At 40.3% G+C, this 20,233-nt stretch overlaps 2 protein-coding genes across 2 annotated transcripts in view; both read right to left on the bottom strand.

Annotated features, from left to right (window-relative positions):
- Positions 1-1,216: 1,216 nt before the first annotated feature.
- On the bottom strand, positions 1,217-2,330 carry C8H10orf53 (chromosome 8 C10orf53 homolog). The gene is given in 3 exon segments (XM_053948486.1): positions 1,217-1,279; positions 1,769-1,887; positions 2,282-2,330. Coding segments are annotated over 3 exon segments (231 nt in total).
- A 10,764-nt stretch (positions 2,331-13,094) lies between these two features.
- CHAT (choline O-acetyltransferase) overlaps positions 13,095-20,233 on the bottom strand; it is a 31,173-nt gene continuing 24,034 nt past the window's right edge. The window contains exons 9-15 of the mRNA XM_053949240.1: positions 19,799-19,899; positions 19,473-19,601; positions 18,109-18,231; positions 16,527-16,668; positions 15,400-15,460; positions 13,365-13,427; positions 13,095-13,121 (exon numbers count right to left, since the gene is read on the bottom strand). Of these exons, the coding sequence (XP_053805215.1) occupies positions 15,443-15,460; positions 16,527-16,668; positions 18,109-18,231; positions 19,473-19,601; positions 19,799-19,899 (513 nt within the window). The 3' untranslated portion in view covers positions 13,095-13,121; positions 13,365-13,427; positions 15,400-15,442. The remainder of the gene's footprint in view (positions 13,122-13,364; positions 13,428-15,399; positions 15,461-16,526; positions 16,669-18,108; positions 18,232-19,472; positions 19,602-19,798; positions 19,900-20,233) is intronic.

Genomic DNA, 20,233 nt, shown 5'->3' with positions numbered 1-20,233 from the left:
GCTTCCTGCAAGAAGTGCCCCATGCCAGCTGTGCCCAGCTTAATTGTATTGATCTTCTCAATCCAGCTCAGTCTGGATGTTCCCACTTTCTTGGTATATCACAGTGGTAGAAAGCAAAAATGTTTCAGTCTTCTAAAGGGACAGTACAATTCCTGCTTTGCTCAGCTTTAACTATGAGTATTGTTTTTCTTATTAAAGAATATTGATCTAATGCCTCTGTCACCTCGAGGGAAGGGGACTGAATCTGGACATAGTGATAGTGTTATTTTGACACACTTTTGTGTTGGATCAGTGTTACTGTAAATGTGGTTTGCTATCTCCCTGCAGATTTCAGTTGGTAGAAGATACTGAGTGACAGGTTTTCTTTGGGTTTTACCTTTGTGCTGGGCAGCCTGCTCTTCTGCAGCCCTACTGGAATCTGCAGCTTTGCTGCCTGCTATTCCTGGGCTTCAGCAAATCCTTGTGCTTCTTGGCTCAACCCCCTTTGTTAGTATGCAAAGATTAACCACTTCCTTCTTTCATAACTAATTATGGGCCAAACTGAATATTGCTCAGGGCACCAGCATTCTGGCATATGATAATTCTCACACTGCTGAATTTACCTAAGTTCAAATTGTTTTTAAAATAATATTGATGTTGAAAGTATGTTGACAAATAAGGACCAAAAAAGAAGCTTCATACTCTAGTTACTTTTGAGGTACATGAAATATCAGTGATGATAACACCCAGTCAGTTTTAATCCTGTCCTTATGGCTATGCCAACTTCTTTCTCTCTACTTCTGGGCTCCCTAGTGATGCACAAATGTTCTCTGAGATATTTGTGGCCAAGGGAAGAGCTGAACTGTAAAGCTGTATAACTGTAAAAAGAAGTATTATCAGCTATGAATGACTTCAAAAGTAACTTTGACATAAGAAACTTTATAAAAAGTGGAAAGAATGAAAGATATCCTGAGTTTCAGTCTTCTTTTAATTTAATTCAAATTATTAAAATGCCATACAAGTCAGTTCTACCCGAATTTGCAATATTCAGGCTAGTAACATACAACTGTTTCTGTAAAAGGTGTTCTATTCTTATTTGGTTGACATGGGGCTGTAACAAGATTATTCTCTTCATTAAGAGACCTAAAACTGTAAAGAACCAATTGGTTGTATCTTTGTGATGCAAGTAAACCCTGTCAGAAACCCAAGATTAAAGGGGAAGTGTCCCTGTAAATTGTTAAGAATTTTACACTGCTTTTCTGGCTTCTCCACAAAGTGGATCTAACTTGCCATCACCTCCTAAAGGAGAAAACTACAACTTACAAAATATATGCAAGTAAATGTATTTACCTTTTACATTTCTGCTTCCTACCCCAACACATGTAGCTCTTTGTGCTCTCCCTCATGGTACTTGGATCCAGTTTGGCTCTGCTGTGGTTAATTCTGTAATCTGAGATGGATTCAGCTCAAGCAAAAAATAAAAATTGCTATTTTGAAAGCAGAGGGAAGCCCTAATACCTCTGTGGACCAAAACCTAGCAGGTTTTCTTGTGGTTGTGTGCTGGTGCATGTGGGATGGCCCCAGACAGTGCTCTCCCAAGCGTGGCCTTAACTCCCCAGCCATTCTCTGTTCCTGACTGTGCCTTTCAAACTGCCTTGAATATAAAGAAGTACAGAGCTTAAAAGTGTAAATGTTGATAGAACCTGGACTGTTTATGCCTTAGGAAGTGCTCGTTTCAAAATGCAAGTGCTTTTGGAGAAACTACAAATAATAAAATTCAGGAGTTGTCAAAATCCAGGTCATAGACATTGCAGTGAAATACCATCTCCCTGTTGACCACCAGGTCTACAGCATTTCAGTTTGTTACCACTTCCAGAATAAGGTGATGTCCATCTCCATTCAGGCCAGCTGGAAAAGGGCAAAAAAGCAGTGGTCATTACTGTATTTGCTTGGTTCCCAGTGAATTTTGAGTATATCTAAGTTCTTGCACTTATGAGGATGAGAAAACCCCAGTGTTAATGTAATTAAGTGCTGTACAGAACTCCCCACAAAGCCTATCAGCTTTCATCTCCATCTTCACTATTATTACATTAATGGATCTCCTTTGAATGAAGCCTTCACCCTCTGTCATTTCTAGGTCTAGGGGTGTAGAAGGCAAGAAATTAATTTTGTACTTTTATTTGCTACAGTTGCTCTGCTAACTGCAGAGCAGCTGTAAGAAACAAAATGCATTTATTTATAAGTACCACAGAATAAGACTAAATTCAAAAGAATTCTCCAGTAAGCATTAAGATGGTGTTACAGAACAGCTGGAACATTAAGTGAACAACCTTGATAACCCAATTGTTCATTGACGCATAATTCATCTTTCTTCTACTGAAAGAGTAATTTCTCAGGACATTAAACACTTGAGATTTTTGTGAAGCTGAGAATCAAATCAAAATGGACAAAATAATCTCTTGATCCACATATTTTTTAGATGAATTAGGTGCTTTTCAGGTTTATTATGGTACATTGTATAACGTTAAATTAATCAGAACTGGGAAAATAAGAAAACTGACTGATAATGCAGTTCCAGCAACACTGAAATGCCAAGTACTTGCCTGGGCACACCCCAGATTTAAATTTGTTTTAATTCATCACTTTCTATTGAGTTGTTTTAAAAAGCAGAAGCAAATTCCTCTATAGCCAAACATCCAGGGTCTCACCTTTCCAGGGTTCTTTCAGCTGTGTTAAGGCTGTACTGACACCTCAGTTATTCTGGCAGGTGGAAGCACTTTCTCTGTCCCACTTCCACTGTAGCCGTATGACTTGCAAGGGTCAGCATTTCTCAAAGATTTAACCTGTGTTCACCTGTGAGGGCTATTTGCAGTGTTTTAATTCAGCTTACTGAAAAAGTAGAAGTGGCTGAGGAAAGAGTCTGTTTCATCAAGTAGCATGCTTTCACCTTCTGCTGCTGTTTTGCCATTTTCATCAGACAGCTCTCACTGCTTTCTAGGAAGCTTTGATGGTAATCTCAGACAATTAATTCACACTTATAAAATAGGTGAGAGAGATGACATCTCTATACTCTGGGCTCTAAATTAAAAGCCCACATTATTAGTTTTCCCATGTTAGGACCATGGCAGGAACATGGCAATGATCTACCAACCCCAGTGGGAAAAATTTGAATGAGTTGCCAGTAGCCCCACTTATTGCATTGACTCGTGCTTTTTGTAAATTTTCAGTGTCAAGCAAATAGGGATTTATCTGATACTTAGTTTATTAGGTTTGCTTTTTTTTTTTTTTTTGTTTGGTTTTTTTTTTTGGGGGGGGTGCCTCTATGTTTTCTAAAGCCTTGAAATTCACAAAATTGTACGTATTTGAATACTTGAGATCACATGCATGCAATTCGATTTGTCTTCCAACCTTAGATGAATTTTGCTAGGCAGAAATAGTTATTATTACAGCTGGAGAGCATTGGAGCCGAGGAAAAGTGTTGCTCATTCCCTCATAAACAGGAAATAGAGTACACCAGTCCTTAATGGGATGAATGAGAAAAAAAATAGCTACAGCCCTTCTCTGTGGGCTATACATCACTGCAGCTCTAGGTATGGGTAGTGAAGTTCTGCAGCACCTGCAAACTCTGTAAAGCCCCGAGGCACTGCTCTTGTGTCAGGGCTGCCGAGGAGCCATTTCAAGCCCTGCAGCAGCGCCCCGAGCCGCACAGCTGGCTCGGTCCCTCACCTGCGGATGTGGGAGCTCGGAGCAGCTCTGCTCAAAACGTGGCACCCGAGCCTGGGGGTACCTGCTGCCTGCCCTGTGGTGTTGGTTGCTGGAAATAATAGCTGAGCTGTGAGCAGCAAATTTAACTACTCCCAAGTACTACTACATTTGGGTTTAAATGTATTCATCATTGGTTTATGTGTTTATTTCAGTCTGTGTTTTTGATGAGGTTTGTGTAACTGGAAAATATATGCACACTGTAATGCAAGTTTATTCTAGCAAACACAAAAGATGGAGGTGTTTGTGCTTTCTGAGGCGTGCTAGAGGAGCAGCCCTTTTCCCTGCCTCAGCTGCTGGAGCCCCCTTCGCAGCCTGCCAGCCTTGCAACACCGAGAGCCTTGGGTACGGTGCGGCCACAGGGAATCTGGGCAGGGACCCGAGGGAATGGCCTGAAGCTGCCCCGGGGGAGATTGAGAGTGGGTATCAGGAAAAGGTTCTTCACCCAGAGGGTGGCTGGGCACTGGAACAGTCTCCCCAGAGCAGTGGTCAGAGCAGCAGCCTGGCAGAGCTGAAGAAGCGTTTGGACAACGCTCTCAGGCGCATGCTGGGACGGCTGGGGATGTCCTGTGCAGGGCCAGGAGCCGCTGATCCTTGTGAGTCCCCTCCGACTGGCGGTACTGCACGATCGCACGCCGGGAGCCCGGCGGGTCCCGCCGATCCGCCCGCGCCTCCTCCCCGGGCAGGGCAGGGCAGGGCAGGGCGCAGTCCGCCGCACACCCGCGGGGGGACGGGGCAGGGGAGCCCCTGAGGCTCCGAGCGGCCGGGGCTGAAGGCACAAAAAGGCGACAAGATCTTTCCTCTGATAGCTTTTATTTGCGGTGCGGAGCTCCGTCCGTGAACGAGCTGAATGCGCGTTATCAGCGTACACTTCAGGGCGTACATATGGATATAGACAGATAAATATATTTCAGTAGAGACAAAACATAACAGGAACAACATGTGCTATAAACACACATTTACATTTGTCATAAATATATACCTTTTTTATAAAAATAAAAGTATCACTAAAATATTTCTCTTGTCTTCTGCAACTCACGCTGTGTTTTCACAGCCGTGTCCTGCCGAATTACCCGTGGGGCTCTGGCAGCACTCCTGTCCAAAGAGTGAGGTCGGGCTCTTACACCTTTGAAACACCCCTGCTTTGAAATCGAACGTCTTTTACTTTTGATCACCGTGAACACGGAGTTTCATTTAAAAATTTGCTTTTTAATTTCTGTACCCCAGCACTGTGTGAACATTGGTGTACACCCACGGGGAGAGCGAAACAATTACCTCCTGACAGTTCTCTTGCAGGGGGTTGTGTGCCCCGGGTCCCACCAAGAGGGCTCATTAAATCATAGCCACTTGTTACATCAATGCAATTACACTTAGTTTGTCAATCAATTTTCTCTCTTTTTATACTGAACAATCTATTCCACAGTATTCTGGTTAGAAACGTTTTAAAAGCTTCATGTTTTGTTTCCATAAGTGCATAAAGGTGTGTATTTTTACACTTCATAAAGGAACTTCATCTGCATAACACAATTTTAAATAAGAACTTAAGAAAACCTGTTTCCTGAAATCCTTGATAGATACAGCATGAGACCACACCACACAGGTGCAGGGAATTGTGTTAACTGAGAAGCAGTACAGTCCCTTGTGAAGCTCCTGCTGTCAGAGAAGTTTGTCATGCCTGTGAATTTTTATCGATCTGTAATTTAACCAGAACCCTCCAATTGAAACAGACCTGAACTGAGCCTGAAGCTTCCTGCACCAAGTCAGGTACCTTGCAGATAGTGCTTTTAGCACAGGTAGTGGCAAAGGTAAACCATGTACACAAAAGATTTCTCCAGCAGGGACTGAGGTCATCAAAGCTGCTCCTTTCAGATATTCAGGCTGAACACTAAAACCAGATCAGTAAGATACAAGTACAGAATGGTTGGCTAAATAAATAGGAAGTATGGATAGTCACTGGTCTTCAAGTAAAAATATATTGTCAGTATTTTCCACCACCAGTAGTTTCCAGAGCTGGAGAATGCAAAACACCTGTTACAGCAGCTGTACACAACTAAGGGGCTCTTAATAAAAAATTGGTATAAAGTATCAGGTGTGGGTGTAGTTGCTTCCTGAGTTCTCAGTGACTGTGTTGGGCACAATGTCTGAGCTACTGTTAAGATTCCAGACAAAAATGTAAAATGAGAAACAGGTAATATTTGCAAATAACTATCTATACTTACATAGCTAGGATTACAAAATAAAAGTATATATTTAATTAGAAGAAAAATAATAAATTATCAAATAACTATTCACAGTATTTTTATGCACTTAAAATATGACTACAATTTTAAACATAAAATTCTACAAAAAATATGTAGTGCTACATTTATGTTAGAAATGCAGAATGCATTTGTAGTGAAATGATACAAAGAAAAATTACTGGGAATGTTTTGAAGTAATTTTCATAATTATGATATAGGAACAATTTAAAGTTTTATTTTGAACTGTGTATTCTTTAAGCAAATTTTTGGTCTTGGTAACAACTTTCTTGGGTTTTGTTTGTGTATTTTTGCATCTTAAGTTTTAAATTAGATTAGATTAGATGTTGGGAAGAAAATCTTTACCATGAGAGCAGTGAGGCACTGGAGCAGTTTGCCCAGAAATGTTGTGGATGCTCCATCCCTGGAAGTTTTCAAGGCCAGGTTGGATGGGGCTTGGAGCAACCTGGTCTAGTGGAAGGTGTCCCTGCCCATGGCAGGGAAGTGGGAACAAGTTGATCTTTAAGGTCCCTTCCAATCTAAACCATTGTATGATAACTTTGGGGCAGCTTTTATGCTAAAATACTATTTATGTAATCTAAAATCACATTTCATCTTTGATTTGAACCACAGCTCATGGAGTAATAAAACATACATATTTTTCAGTGAAATATAATAACTTAAAAAAAAAATGAACCCAGCTTTTAATGTCTGTAAATCATCATAGCTGATTTACTTAAACACAGCTACTTGCTCTAATTGATTATCAGGCCCACTGTGCTTTCATATATGGAGTTGTGGATATCTTTTATCCAGCAGTCTGCTTAATTGCATTCATGTATCTCCAAAGAGGCAGTAAAATAATCATGGACATATAGAATCTCCTGAATTTGTATCTAGAGTTCTTAAACAGAAACGTATCTGCATCTCTAGGTTATTGCAATAAATCTATTCTGCTTTTAGGCTTCAGAGTGCTTAAATGTGTGATTTTTCAGTTTACAAAGAAAGAGAGAACATCACCTCTCCACAGGCAAGGAAGCAATCCCTGGCCAGGCCTCAGAGTGTGTTCCAGCTTGTGCAGCATGGGATCTGCACTGGAGTTAGGAATTGAATGTCTCAGTCAGTGAGTAAGTTGTGTTCTAACAATGATACTGAACACCTCTAGGTAAGGCAGCATATTTGATCTCATGAGAAAGTAACTGGAAATATCAGTCCCTGGAAGGATTTATAGGGAATAAAATAGATAATTAGGAAAACCTCAGGATAACATTCACATAAAATGAGAATTAGCAGACACTATATACTACCACTTTCCTGGTTGAATTTACTGTATATTGCAGAATATGATACCCTAAATCTGCTATTAAAAAATATAAAATATAAATCCCTCCAAGGGGGATGATACAAAGCTGATTCAAGTACCAGTACTGGTATTTATAACTCTAGCTTGAAGACTTCCTTAGAATGTAAATTTACCTTTTCATTCTAATTATTGCTCTTTGATTTTGTGTGGTTGCATTCACTCTCCTGCCAGTCACAGTGACTAAATTAATTCCAATGCAAACAGAAAAGGCCTTAAGTAGGATTGAATCGTACATTTGTTTTGTGCTTTGCCGCTCTGTCAGGCTGGATTTTGCTCACCGATAGAAAGAAATAATTAAGTCAATTAATTAGGGACAAAATTCTCCCAGTTATGTGTGATGGGTCATGTCTCCAATATGCTGCTTTCAGAACAGGACTGTGCTTGAGACCAGTGCAAACCAGAATAAAGCTAAATTATTTCTGCAGCATTTTCGAACTGGGGGAAACATGCAAACACTGATGTTATGTTCCTAAACTCTGTGGAAATGCACAGGGGCTACTCTTTAAAAAATAATCAGTTTTTCTTGTATGGTAAATAGACTGGTGGTATTATTGCACTTCATGCAAAAGTTCACGATATAATGGCATCAGCCTACTATTTACAGTGTTGCTCTCAAAATTCCCAATAGGGCAAATTAATTTTTTTCTTTACATGCAAATCTTGTAGTAATAGATGTGAATATTTTAGAACTACTTGTAGGGGATATTAATTAATTGGTGCTCCTTAGTATTTAATTTATGTAATATGCATATAACTTACTCAATTTTTTAGGGAATAAAATGGCACAAGGTAATTATGGTTAGAAATGGTAGTACAACACATACTTTTATGACTTCCTCCTTCATTTCAGTCAGTGAGACCAAATCTTTTTTGCTGACTCGTAAGCAAGAAATGGTAGATTTAGTACACAGAGTTGTAAATGTTGGCAACAATGAGAAACAAATGACACTTTGGTTCTACACTATTATATTACTAGTATCATCTTGCTTTGAACAGCTATGTCATGTTTCTTCCTAGAGGGATTCAGGAGAATAATTCCCACAGCCTCCTAGCGCTGGTGGTCACTCTGCAGCTGTGTGGCTGCATCTTGTTTAGCAGGTGGCTCTGCTGTAGTAGAACTGCATTTGTTGCACAGATCTCTCATTGCTAGGAGACTTTCTTCCACAGCTTTTGCAAACATGTCTGAGGAGGTTTCCTTACATTCCTTAAAGCTTGAGATGCAGAATAATAAATGCTCTGGCTGAGGGTTATAACATGCCCCATATCCATTGGGCACCACAGGCCCATAGCAGCAGAACATTTCCATAGTAGTAGGAACCTGGTTGCAGGGAGAAGGGAAGGAGTGATCTCTGATTAATCAGGGCACCTAAAATCAGCTGCTTAGGAATTAGGAAAAAGAGAAAAAAGTGCTAAAAATGCTGGTAATGTGGTGAATCCAGCCTTGTGGAGTATCACTGTCTTCTGAAGTCCAGACCTGGAGATGATTTACCTTGGAAGTCAAAAGCTGATCTCAGAATAGAATCTTGTTTGCTCTATTTGTTTGCTATGGTTTAAAAACTGGTGTAGTTTGAGGTGGTTATAATGCATTTCTTCGCTCAATTTATATAGATATTTGAAAACTAGAATATTTGTTATTGATAGGAATTTTAGGTAATCCTTGTACATAAAATGGATATGAAAAACTTCTTTAAGGTTTTCAATTTCTTAAGATCATGTTAAATTTGTAATGTGAAGACTGCATTAAATTGGAGAAATGAGCATTGTCCATTTCTAATAATAGTTTATAACTGATGCTCTATAAAAATACTTTAGTGCAACTAGGCGTTCTATTATGCCCCAGTTTAATCATGGCATAATATGGCAGTGAAACACTTCTGCAGAAAATAAAAGGTGTTAGAAATCTATATGTTTCAGACTTCGTGTTCATGGGCCTTCTCAAACAACATTTGCCTTTTTAATGGTGTAGAACAGGCCATTAGTCCTGCTAATAGAGCCATAGAATTGTCAGATGAATTTGCTGTGCAACAGCCGAAGGCCATAAAGCCATTCAGAAGCACTCTTTGCTCATGGATAGTTTCTTGGAGAATTTATGTAGTAGCATGTTGGTTACATTCATTCATGTCTGAAAGCCTACAAACATTATGACAAGATCAAATTACTTATTAAGGTTTTATGCTGTAGCATGATATTGTAAGTCTCTTTTGTTGCATAGTCCCAATCTGTTGCAGTTGGGTTAGTGTTTTGGCTAATGAATTCCTGCATAGATTTCTTTTTTCATTAGGACTGCTATTACATGCAATGAAATATTTAATTTTTATGCTGTATGACATAAAGATGCTTCCTTATTCAGAACATTAAATGTAGGAAGTATTGACTCTTAGAGTACCTTTGTATGTGCACATAACTGTAAATCTGTAAATGTCTGTACCTGTCTAAAGTGTCTGTAAGTCTTAAATTGCACGTCTGCATGTGTTGCTGTCCTACAGCAACCAACAGAATGCTCTCAAAGGTCTTAAATGTAGCAACTTTTAAGAGTAAAATGTCCTCGTGGCTCTTGGCTTTTTGTTTCTCAGAGTGGCAGCCCTTCTGGCTTGCTATACTGTCAGTGGAGTAAAGACTGCTCACTAGAGATGTCATCTTAGGGGAAGGAGGAAAAGAAGGGGAATGGGAATATATGTAGTTTGGAAACTGAGCTCTCATGTGAATTTCCAGAATTTCTGCAAAGGACTTTGGAAAATTGCCTTTGAAGTGATAACTGCAGTCAGTATTTACTGTGCTGATAAACCAAAACAGGATTGAAAATGTGGAGCAATTTGCAGACTTCTTGATGATACTGCTTTTGTTTGCTTGCCTTTTTTACATTGTTCTTATTGTGAGCAACAAGGTCTGGCAGAACACAAATGAACTATGCTTTGCTTGGCAAGACCAGTGAACAGGAGGCACTCACCTGGCTGGTTGAGAGGATGAATCGATTGCTTGTCAGATAAGTCTCATCTGTAAATATCTCTGGCAGTTCCTTGAAGTGCTCCCGTGCCACCTCTCTGAGCCCTAGCAGGTGATTGTCTATTGCCATTCCAGTAACAGCCTGTGATAAGACAGCAGCATTTAACTGAGTTGGCAGGCATTTGGACTGTTACTGCCCAGTGCTCTGGTCAGAGCTGATGAACTTGGTTTGAGTGACGTAAAGCCTGTAATGTTCAGATATTACTTACTCTGAGTATGTACGTTGCTGAAGATCAGTAACTAGAAATTCATTTGGTGCTCTGAAGATTTACAAATTAGGAAGGAGACAGTCCTGATGTGTATTATGTGCTGATGTTATCTGAGTGTTCGTCGTCTCTCAGAGCTGAATATCATGGGCTGGGTTTCTAAAGATGCTGAGGGAAGCATATGGGACAGCAGAAATTTCTAAGCCTGATTTGGAATTTTCTGTGCATCATTTGGATTATGTTTCAAGGTGGAGGTCTCCAAAACACCTCCAAATTGGAACAAATCTTCCATCACCTTGCTGCCTGCATCTCCCTTTGGCAGTTAAAGCATATGCCATTCCATAGAATGTAGATCCAAGGATCTGGTAGGTGTCTGCAACAGGCTGAGCAGAATAACAGATAGATTTGCCAGTGATCTATCACAGATCTATGAGCAAGCCCCACTGCTTTAGAAAACTGGAGTTAGGGATACAGAGGCAGTGGTGGCAGCTCACAGGAGCTGCTGCTGAGCCTGCAGTGAGTCCCTGCCATCAGCTGCCTATGCTCAGGTCTCTGCTCTGTCCAGCTACCAAGTGCTCTAGACTTAAGGCATTTATTAGCTTTAAGAGCTTTGCACTACAGTGAATGTGATTGAAGATGGCTAATGGGATCAAAATTCAGCACTGGGGGCTTGGTAGACAGGATAGTTACAGAGCTTTGTTTCTTTAGGAAACCAAACCAAAATTTGGTCCAGCCAGGCAGGAATTGCCTCAGATAAGTGTGTTCAGAATCCTTCAGTCCGGGTTTGTTCTTGCTGGTGAAAGCACTGATTCTGTGGAATGAGCTGTAGCTCTTCTGTGGCCCAGGCTGAAGTCATGTAGGAAGGGAATGCTGAACTAGGGGCATTGTACTGCCCTGAGAGCAGAGCTGATATCCCTGTGGCACAGGACCCTTGCAACAAGGGGAACAAACAGCCTGAGAGAAGGCAGGATATAAAAAAGAGCATGAGCTTGATTTTCCTCTTAAGGATTAAAAATAAATAAAAACACATACCTCTTCTCCTACAAGGAGAATAATTTTAACCACTGCTAAGTGCCTGAAACAGGGAGTTGGGAGTGCTTAGCCTGGTTTAGCTTATTAAGAACTAAACACCCATTGGTAAAGGAGCTATTTGTTCATCAGCCCAGACAGAGGAAGGATGCTTGCAAAAAGGTAGCATACATCAGCAATGTGTTTATGTTCTTTTTCCCATACAGGGAAACTGACTTGATAATCAAAGGAAATATTTTGCTATCACACAAGATTTATAAGGCTGTTAGCAATGACATTTTTGCAACATAGATCAATGTCATGTCTGAAGAGAGGCTGAGACAGGCTAACGAAATAAACTGTGAGTCAACGCATAGGAAAAAACGGGGCTAAATTGAATTTTAGAGCTCCACTTTTAAGATAGCAATGCTACTAGTAAGCCTTAACAAGGGGAAATAAAATCATTAAATTGCTTTTTGTTTTATGAAGTAGATTTTTTTTTTTGTTTTCTTAGGAGCTATTACATTTCAGTCTGTTACGCACAATTTAGTCAGACCATCTAAGTCTTACTCAGAGTTTAAAGCCCCAAAGATTACATACTGCTATTCTGAGAAAGGAAGGGGGAGCTTGGAAGCTTTTGGGAGCTTTTTAAATTTAAAGATAAATTATTTTTCCAATGGAAGTTTTAATATTTTCCCATGAGCTACACTGAAGGCTGAATTTTATAACAGTTTCTGGGTTTGAAACAACTTGGAGGGGAGAATTAATGCACGTTTTTATTTTTTTCCTCCTTTTTTTTTTTTTTTTTTTTTTTTTTTTTGAGAGCTATTGTGCAGAAATTCTGTATTCTGTTGGTTGTGACCCAGTAGACCTACAGTGTGTTGTGTTCATTGTGAGGTTACCCTAAGATGGTTCAGGTGAGGCAGTTGCCCTGAAGTAAGACTTGGCTTCTCTTTACAGAACATGTGAAGTCCCAGCTTCTAAGATGTGGGTTCTCAGCACAAGGCTTGAAACACAGAATTGTTTTTCTTTTGTTTCACAGTCTTGCCTGAAAGCAACACTTTGCCTCTTCAGTGCTCAGAATATACCTTTAAAACCACCTCTGAAGCTGAATGATTTCTTGAATATTATGAATATTCAAAGAGTAATCAAAAATATGGGTTTATAGGCAATGGTCTGAGTCAAAACCATAGGTAGCAAATTCATTTATCATAGCTGGTTATTAATATTTATTCATTTCATAAGTGGTATGACTAAGTTGTTTATAGAACAAGTCTGTGCTTTGTCTTGGCACAGTGGGACGTAGAGCATTACCCAGACTGAATTGTCTCATTTTTAATCAACAGAAAATGAGTTGTATTTGATATTAAACTGATTTCTTTACTGGAGGGCATCTCTCCCTTTTATTAGACATTACATTCAGGTCTCTAAAAGAAAATTTACTATAATCACTCCCTCATTGTTAATGACCTTTATTAGAAATGGCAATTTGGAATACCAGAATACATGTTCCAGAATACCAGTCCATCTGAGGATCAGGTTCCAGATAGGGACCTCTATCATCTAGTGAAGAGAAATATAAGAAAATGCATAGATGGTTAGTATTAGGTGTAGGTTTTTTTAAGTTGAGGTTAGTTGAATATGGCTATTTGGGCCATTAGAAATGTTCCTAAGTGTGACACAGCAGATACTTTCCTGTTTGGAGATGCCTAAATTTTTCTAGTGTTTAAATAGCTAATGACTGTCTTCATACTTTTGTTGAAAAAGCTGACTAGTTCTTATTCAGACAGGCAGTGTTTTACTCACCAGAACAGAGTAATTAGTCTGAGCTGCAATTGCATCCTTAAATTTCTGCATCTTCTCAGAATCCTGTTGGGGTAATCAGAATATATGTATTATTGAATCAACTCTGAAAGAAATAGCATCTTCCATCAACTAACTGAGAGCCAAATAGCAAGCACCCCAAATGTCAGATAAGTACTCTGATAAATGAAAAGCCACAGGGATCAATGTCCTGATCAGCACCAGCACCTGATCGTGCAAGGGGAGAACAGGTTTCTTGGTGGTGGTTTGTTTGAAGTCAAGAAAAGGCTTGCAGTTCCTTTTGTGTATTCCTTCCATGGATTTTGGGGATGTAGATTATTACCAATAGAATCACTATGTTTGAAGTAGGGAAAATAATTGCCTAGTGTAATTCAGTATTTTCAAAACAGACAGGCAGCGTACCTACTCCAGAATGGTTTACCCAGACAATGACAGTGATATTAATGAAAGCCATTACTGATATTTTACTAGCCAGTCAAAAAATTACTCCCATGTGTGAAAGGGCATCTAGAATTTTCCAAGGCTGCATCCACAGATGCCTCACATTTCAGATAACAAGCTAGTAAATTTTAACTCCTGTCAAATGGCAGCCTTTTATATTAAGGGAATGATCTTAAGAAGTGTTGCCTTGCTGTACATCAAGTCCAACACTGCAACTTTGGGAGACCCTGAAACAGCCAGAAATGAGTGGGTCTCCAGATAAACAGGGGACCTTCAGCTCCTATGGACGATGAATGATCTTTTGAACAAAGAATTCATTTTAGAACCAAGTCAAGGTCACCATCAGGGACCTTCAAAATACAAAGTCTGATATTTTTTCACAAGGCTAGAGCCAGGCCTTAGCTCCCTTGTACAGATTAAATTACCAAATGCAGTCTTTAAATCTGATTAATTTACAGCCATTCAAGCAATCTCTAGTGTCAGTAGCTGCTGCTTTTACAGCAAGTGTCAAATGCATGAGATATTTCTCCTGCTGAAGAATCAATCTGACTCAATCAATCTTTGGTGACTGTTCAAGCTATCATTTGAGGATAATTTTTGTTTGTATCAGAAGAAAAACGTTTTTTAATTGGATTTGAATTAATGGCTATTAACAAACCATATTTTGAGGAGTTCAAGGCTACTTATACCGGGTTGTGCATCTCTTTGTCCAGAAAAAAGAATTAACCCCTTCACATTCAGAGCAGTGCGTAGGTCTAAAGAAATTACCTTGGAATAGGTGATTTAATACTTTTTGTATTAAATTAATTTTCTAATGTTTCTGTGATGCTAATATATATGTAATTTTGCATGGAAAGATGAAGAGTTTCACATCAAAACAAAGGTTTATTAATGTCTGTTGGAAAGAACAATCTCAGACCAGTATAAGTGTCCTTTGTATCTCTCAGTGGAGAAGAGGCCCAGAAAACTATCACTGGGTTGGGTTGCAGTATGATTACAGGTTTTCCAGGGGAAATGAAACCATTATTCCCCCTATTCTGTATGGCCAAGGCATGCAGTAGAAAGATATGAGCTTCATCTAGAGACACATGGCATTCTTTGGCTTGCTTATGGGACAGTTTAGGAGGCTGGGAAAGGGGAGCACAATCTCAGATTTGGGTGGGAAAAAGGTGAGAAATGCTGAAGCTCTGGGAGAGCTGCAGGAGTCAGTAAGTGTTTGAAGAAGGCAGGAAGGAAGAGATAGTTGCAAGGGGCTAGAAAGATCTATTGAAACCACGTGGTAGGAGCCTGTTGGCTCCTGCCAGGAGCAGTCAGTGTGCCACAGCATGGGCTGGGACTATGCCGAGTGCCCAGGTGGGGAGAGGAAAGTGCACAGAAAACAGGAACTTCTGATGAAATGTGATTGATAACTATCTTGTCACACAGGACACTGATAGCAAATAAAACCAGCCTCTTCTTGCCTACTGTGTGGTAGGCACTATTCTGTGCAATAGCATGGTCATAGTCTGCCATGAATTACCCACCCAGGAAAGGGAGTTACTTTGGGTTTTTTGAGTTATTTTACCATGGGACTTACTTGAGCTTTGTTCATCAGGAGCTAAGTTCTGGGCATGATAACGTTAAGGAAATTGAAGAAGCTGTGGATGAAGAGAGGACTTATCTGGGCAAATTTTCATAATTCTCTGGGATGTTAGATCTTGGTTTATAATTTTTCATTAATTTACACCTAATCTATAGCCCAGCAATGCTTCTAGCAATATTATGCTAAATTCTAAAGAACAGCCATGTGGGCTGTTGCCACTGGAATGAGCTTACTGTGAAAAATAAACTGTATTGTGGCAGCATTTTGCATCTAAACAGCCACCTGGAAATTCCCTGTACAGCAGCGCAGTGCAGTGGGTGGAAGCGGCGCAGAGACATTGAGGGAGGCTCTCCAGGGATGGTGGGCAGGACAGTGCACAGGGCTGTTTGTGCAGCTCTGCTCTCAGCTGCACCTCTTTGCATCCCCATCTACTCTGTACAGTGCTCATGCTTCTGGCAAACAGATGGTGGTGTCCCAAAGAAAGGCAATTTTAATTTTGCTTTTTGCAGTATGATATCAGGACAGTTTAGAGAGTTGTTTGATTAGCTTGATGAAGCTTTTCATCATTAAGGTTCAGCTCCCTTGAGGATCCTATAGGACTTAATCTATTTGGTAGAAACATCCCTTTAAAACAAAAAAAGATATCAAGAAAGAACATATTCACATATCCAGAAATGAAAGCATGGGAATTGCATCACTTATTGCAGGCTGCAGAAGAACTAACCACTGCAGGAGACCTGCCAGGCAATTCCCCTGGTGTGGCAGTTTAATGATCCTGAACTTTGCAAGTTCAGCCTAGATCTCTCCAGGGAACTGAACTTGCATCTGATGATAGAACATTCATATCACAGTACTAAATCTAAAATTAGATATTATGTTTCTTATAATGTCACATTTAGGTACCTCTGAATCTTTTGGATGCTTAAATAAAAAAAAAGGGAATATTTATATTTAGCTTAATGGTTGGTCTGTACAAAAAGCAAAATCCTGTAATGCTTGCTGCCCTGCCCTATGCCTTCATGTTCTCAGTTAAGAGTTAAAAAGTGAGAGAACTGGGACCATGAATGCATTATTTACTTAGTGGATTGGCAAAGAGGACAGAGGGAGCCAGCCCAACATACCGACACAGCTGCCTTGTCACCTGCCATTGCCTTGACAAAAGCAAATGCTTCGGAGGTAGCAGACCTAATATTCTCAACCCGGCCCTCCTCAAATCGGCGCAGGGAAGCGCTTTCATAGGTTGGGACAAGCCTCCTGTGGCACCTGAGGGAGTGAAGGAAGGAAAACAAAGAATGATCATTTTCTAAGAGTCATAAAGACTAAGAGAAATATAGGCTTGGTACATTTTATTGTTACAGCCACACTTTTATTTCTGGCACAGTATTCATCTTAATGTCGATAGAATTCTGTAAGAAACTTTAAAAAGATGGATGCTCGCTCCTTCCTAATATGAAGAGCTGCATACAGCTGTATATGTTTTAGTTATGCATTGCCAGTAAAAAATGACTTGTTGTGTAAAAACAAGGCTAGTAAAACAAAAATTTACTGAAAGATCTCAAGGAATGTTTTATTTGTACTGCATCATAAAATAATTGTGTAATTCATCATTTACTTATGGGCTTGAAATATGTTTTATTTAAAACAAGAGGAAATGCACTGAGTGCATCAATAAAAAGAAGAAAACTAAAAGGGGAGTAGGGAGCTGGAATGAAAACCCTCATAGCAATTAGAACAGATTATGAAGACTGTTATTTAATTTGGGTCCAGGTATGCAGATACTACTCCTTGCTTCAGGAGACAGACTGTGTCTTTCAGTTGAAGCAGGTGGTCTCTGAACACAACTGTTCCCTAAGGTTTTTATGGCAAACATGGGATTTATATCATGGCTGGAATCCAGATGAAAATCTTGGGCTAGGTCATTGTTGAAGTTTTATTAATGGAATATGCAAAATGGATGTTCAACAGATGTTAAAGGAGTGCATGAAATATGTTAAGCATCTCTGATCTTGACCAGGTAAAGACCACTCTGGGATTTAATTTGACATGATAAAGAATTTTTTGTGTAATAGGCTGTTCTGCAGGAAACCGTGCAACCTATCTCTACCCTGGAGTTCTGGCAATGTAGAAAGAAGCTTTTAACTTTGATAAGACCATGGAAATTAGGGGATCTTATCAAATCTGGGGATGCTTGTGAAGAAGGGAACAGCAGGAGTTACTGTTCTGTGTAGGAACTCCAGTCTGATATGCTGTGCTGTAGTGGATGCTTTTCCGCCTGTGCCAGCCATGCATGTGTGGTTACTGCTGTGGTTCCTCCCAAGCTACCCACGAGGCAAGGCAGTGGAGTTTCTGCCCCAGGGACCTGGGCTCCCCAGCTGCTGCTGCTCCAGTCATCCCTGCCATATTCTCTCACCCTCTCTACGCCAAGCACTGGGACAGATGTCGGGAGGGTACTGGCTGGGATTGGCATGTGAGGGACACAGGGATGGGAAGGCAGAGCAAGAAGAGGGAAAGGGAGTGAAGAAAAGGAGTACTCTCTCCCAGAACCAGGTATCAGTTTCTATCTTGTCTGCCCTACAGTCATTAGGCAAGATCACTCATTTTCATGCAGGAGGCATTTGTTTGAATGTTGAGGAAAAAATGGACCCTCTGTATAAAACCCCACTACCTTGTGTACCTTGTTCCTATGAATTGAACAAACCTTACCTGTAGAATGCCAGCTGAAGTGCTACTTGAATGTAGGCATCTGGGCTAATCTTCTGTTTCTTAATGAATTCCTTTCCATAGTGTTCAAACTTGTAGGCTATAAAATCCAGATTTTCCACTGCCCTGGAAAACAAGCAGAAGGCAGTTACTATTGGGGTAGATGTAAGAATCTCATAGAATTATTAAAGTTGGAAAAGAACTCTTAGATCATCAAGTCCAACCATTAACCTACCCTACCTTGTTCACCACTAAACCGTATTCTGTCCCATTTCTGTTTGCAAATAAAACCCAGAGATCTTTCCCTGCCAGTACCCTCCTAGAGGTGAGTGGACTGCTCTCCTGCTCTGCAGACAGTCCTGGCCTTTGGTAACTTGTTCCTAGTCAGTAATTTTTATTCATTCAGATTCTACACCAGGCTTGTTATCTGCAGCTTTAACTGTAGCACTCAAGTCTGTTCATTTGAGTAAGACATCTTTAAAACAAACAAACAAAAAAATCAAACCAAAAAATCCAGCAACCTCCCCTCAACCTTAGTGTTTCCACCCGTGAAGCCTAAGCAAGGGTCTCCTTTGTTCTTCACAAATTTCTGAGAGATTTACTGATGTGAGAATTGGGTGCATTTGGGACATGATGAAGGCCCTAAGCTCCTTGCAAGATTCAATTCAACTACCTTTATTTAAAAACACAAAGGAGTTATTCTGCATCCTGAATGTTCTCACTCATATGTATCTTTCTAGCCACTTTGAGGTCTTATCTGATGCAACCACACTGGACGTGCTTACAGCTGATCATGCAGACAATGTGTTAATTCTCTACAAAGAGATCACAAGCCTCAATGTTGAGAAAAAATTCTTATTGCTGCCCCCACCCCCACAGATCACGCAAATCTTTGATGGCCTGGAAACAGAGTCAGAAAAACTAAAGTTTGTAGGAGCAATATGAATGTAAACAAATTACATTCCTGAATTCAATTGTTTATTCAAACCAGTTGTATTCTCCTGTCCTCTATATGTACCCCTATTGCCCTGGCTTCAGATTGAGTCAGCTCAAACCCATAAGACACAAAAACAGAGGCTCTGTATTGTTTGCATCCTGTGCAAATATGGGTAAGCTGTTTTTCCAGTGGTTTTTGGAGTACCTAATATTTACATGGAAGGAAAACACTGGTAATGCAATTCCTGAATACAGACAAGTAGCTTCAGCCCATAAGGGTCTTATCCTGCAGAGAGATGCTAGGTATGTACAGCTTGGTAAGAAAAGGAGGAGCAGGAAGACAAGAGGCCCCCAAGGAGGGAGCCCATGCAATGTGCTGGGTACTTCCCAACTTGCAGTCATGGCTGAGAAAGATGAGGCATCTGTACTACCTTTGGAGTTTTTCTGCTGCTGATGCCAAATGTGTCTGAATATCAGGGGAACACTTCCATCTTAGTCTCCGTGGAGCAGGAAGCTCGCTCACTGAATCAGCTCGGACTAATTTCTTGGAACTTTCTTTCCTGTTGGTATATAAGACAGAAGTCATTAAGGTCACAGGAATCATCCATTTATTAAACACTGCTCTTTTAGCAGGTGAATTACTGCTTTTCAACAGTTTTACGTGTCTTAGTGCCCCTGTGCATCAGGGGAAATTTGCCACTGGCAGGGGCTTCCCAGGGGCTGGAATGGGTGTAAAATGCACAGAAAGGGAACTCACATGTGCCTGAGCAGGTATTCAGCACACTGCACCATTACGATGCCATCGAAAGGGGAATGTTCGCACACGGTCCCGCAGAGTCCGTCTCTTCCTATCACAAACTAAACCAGGAGAAGAATAGGTGCAACATATACAGGGAATAAATCGTGTTCTGGCTAAGTTATCCATGATGGAAACCTGACAAAGATGTTATCCTTCCCCTGTGGTTTTCTTATTGCTCATATCAGGAGCTGCCTTGCCCTACAGATCAGTGGGTGACTTACAGATTTACTGCAGGAGACTTGCTTGTCCTGTGAAAGGTGTTGCACTGAATTCCTTTCATGCTGCTATTTGGGACTGAATCCTGTGAGAATGTAAATGTTAGCAATTCCCAATGGAATCTGAAAATTTGATTTAGCACCTTAGCTTTATGGTACATAAAACTCATCAATACAA

The sequence above is a fragment of the Vidua chalybeata genome, chromosome 8, assembly GCF_026979565.1.
Source record: "Vidua chalybeata isolate OUT-0048 chromosome 8, bVidCha1 merged haplotype, whole genome shotgun sequence".
Taxonomy (NCBI): Eukaryota; Metazoa; Chordata; class Aves; order Passeriformes; family Viduidae; genus Vidua; species Vidua chalybeata.
This window is presented reverse-complemented; position numbering and strand designations above follow the sequence as displayed.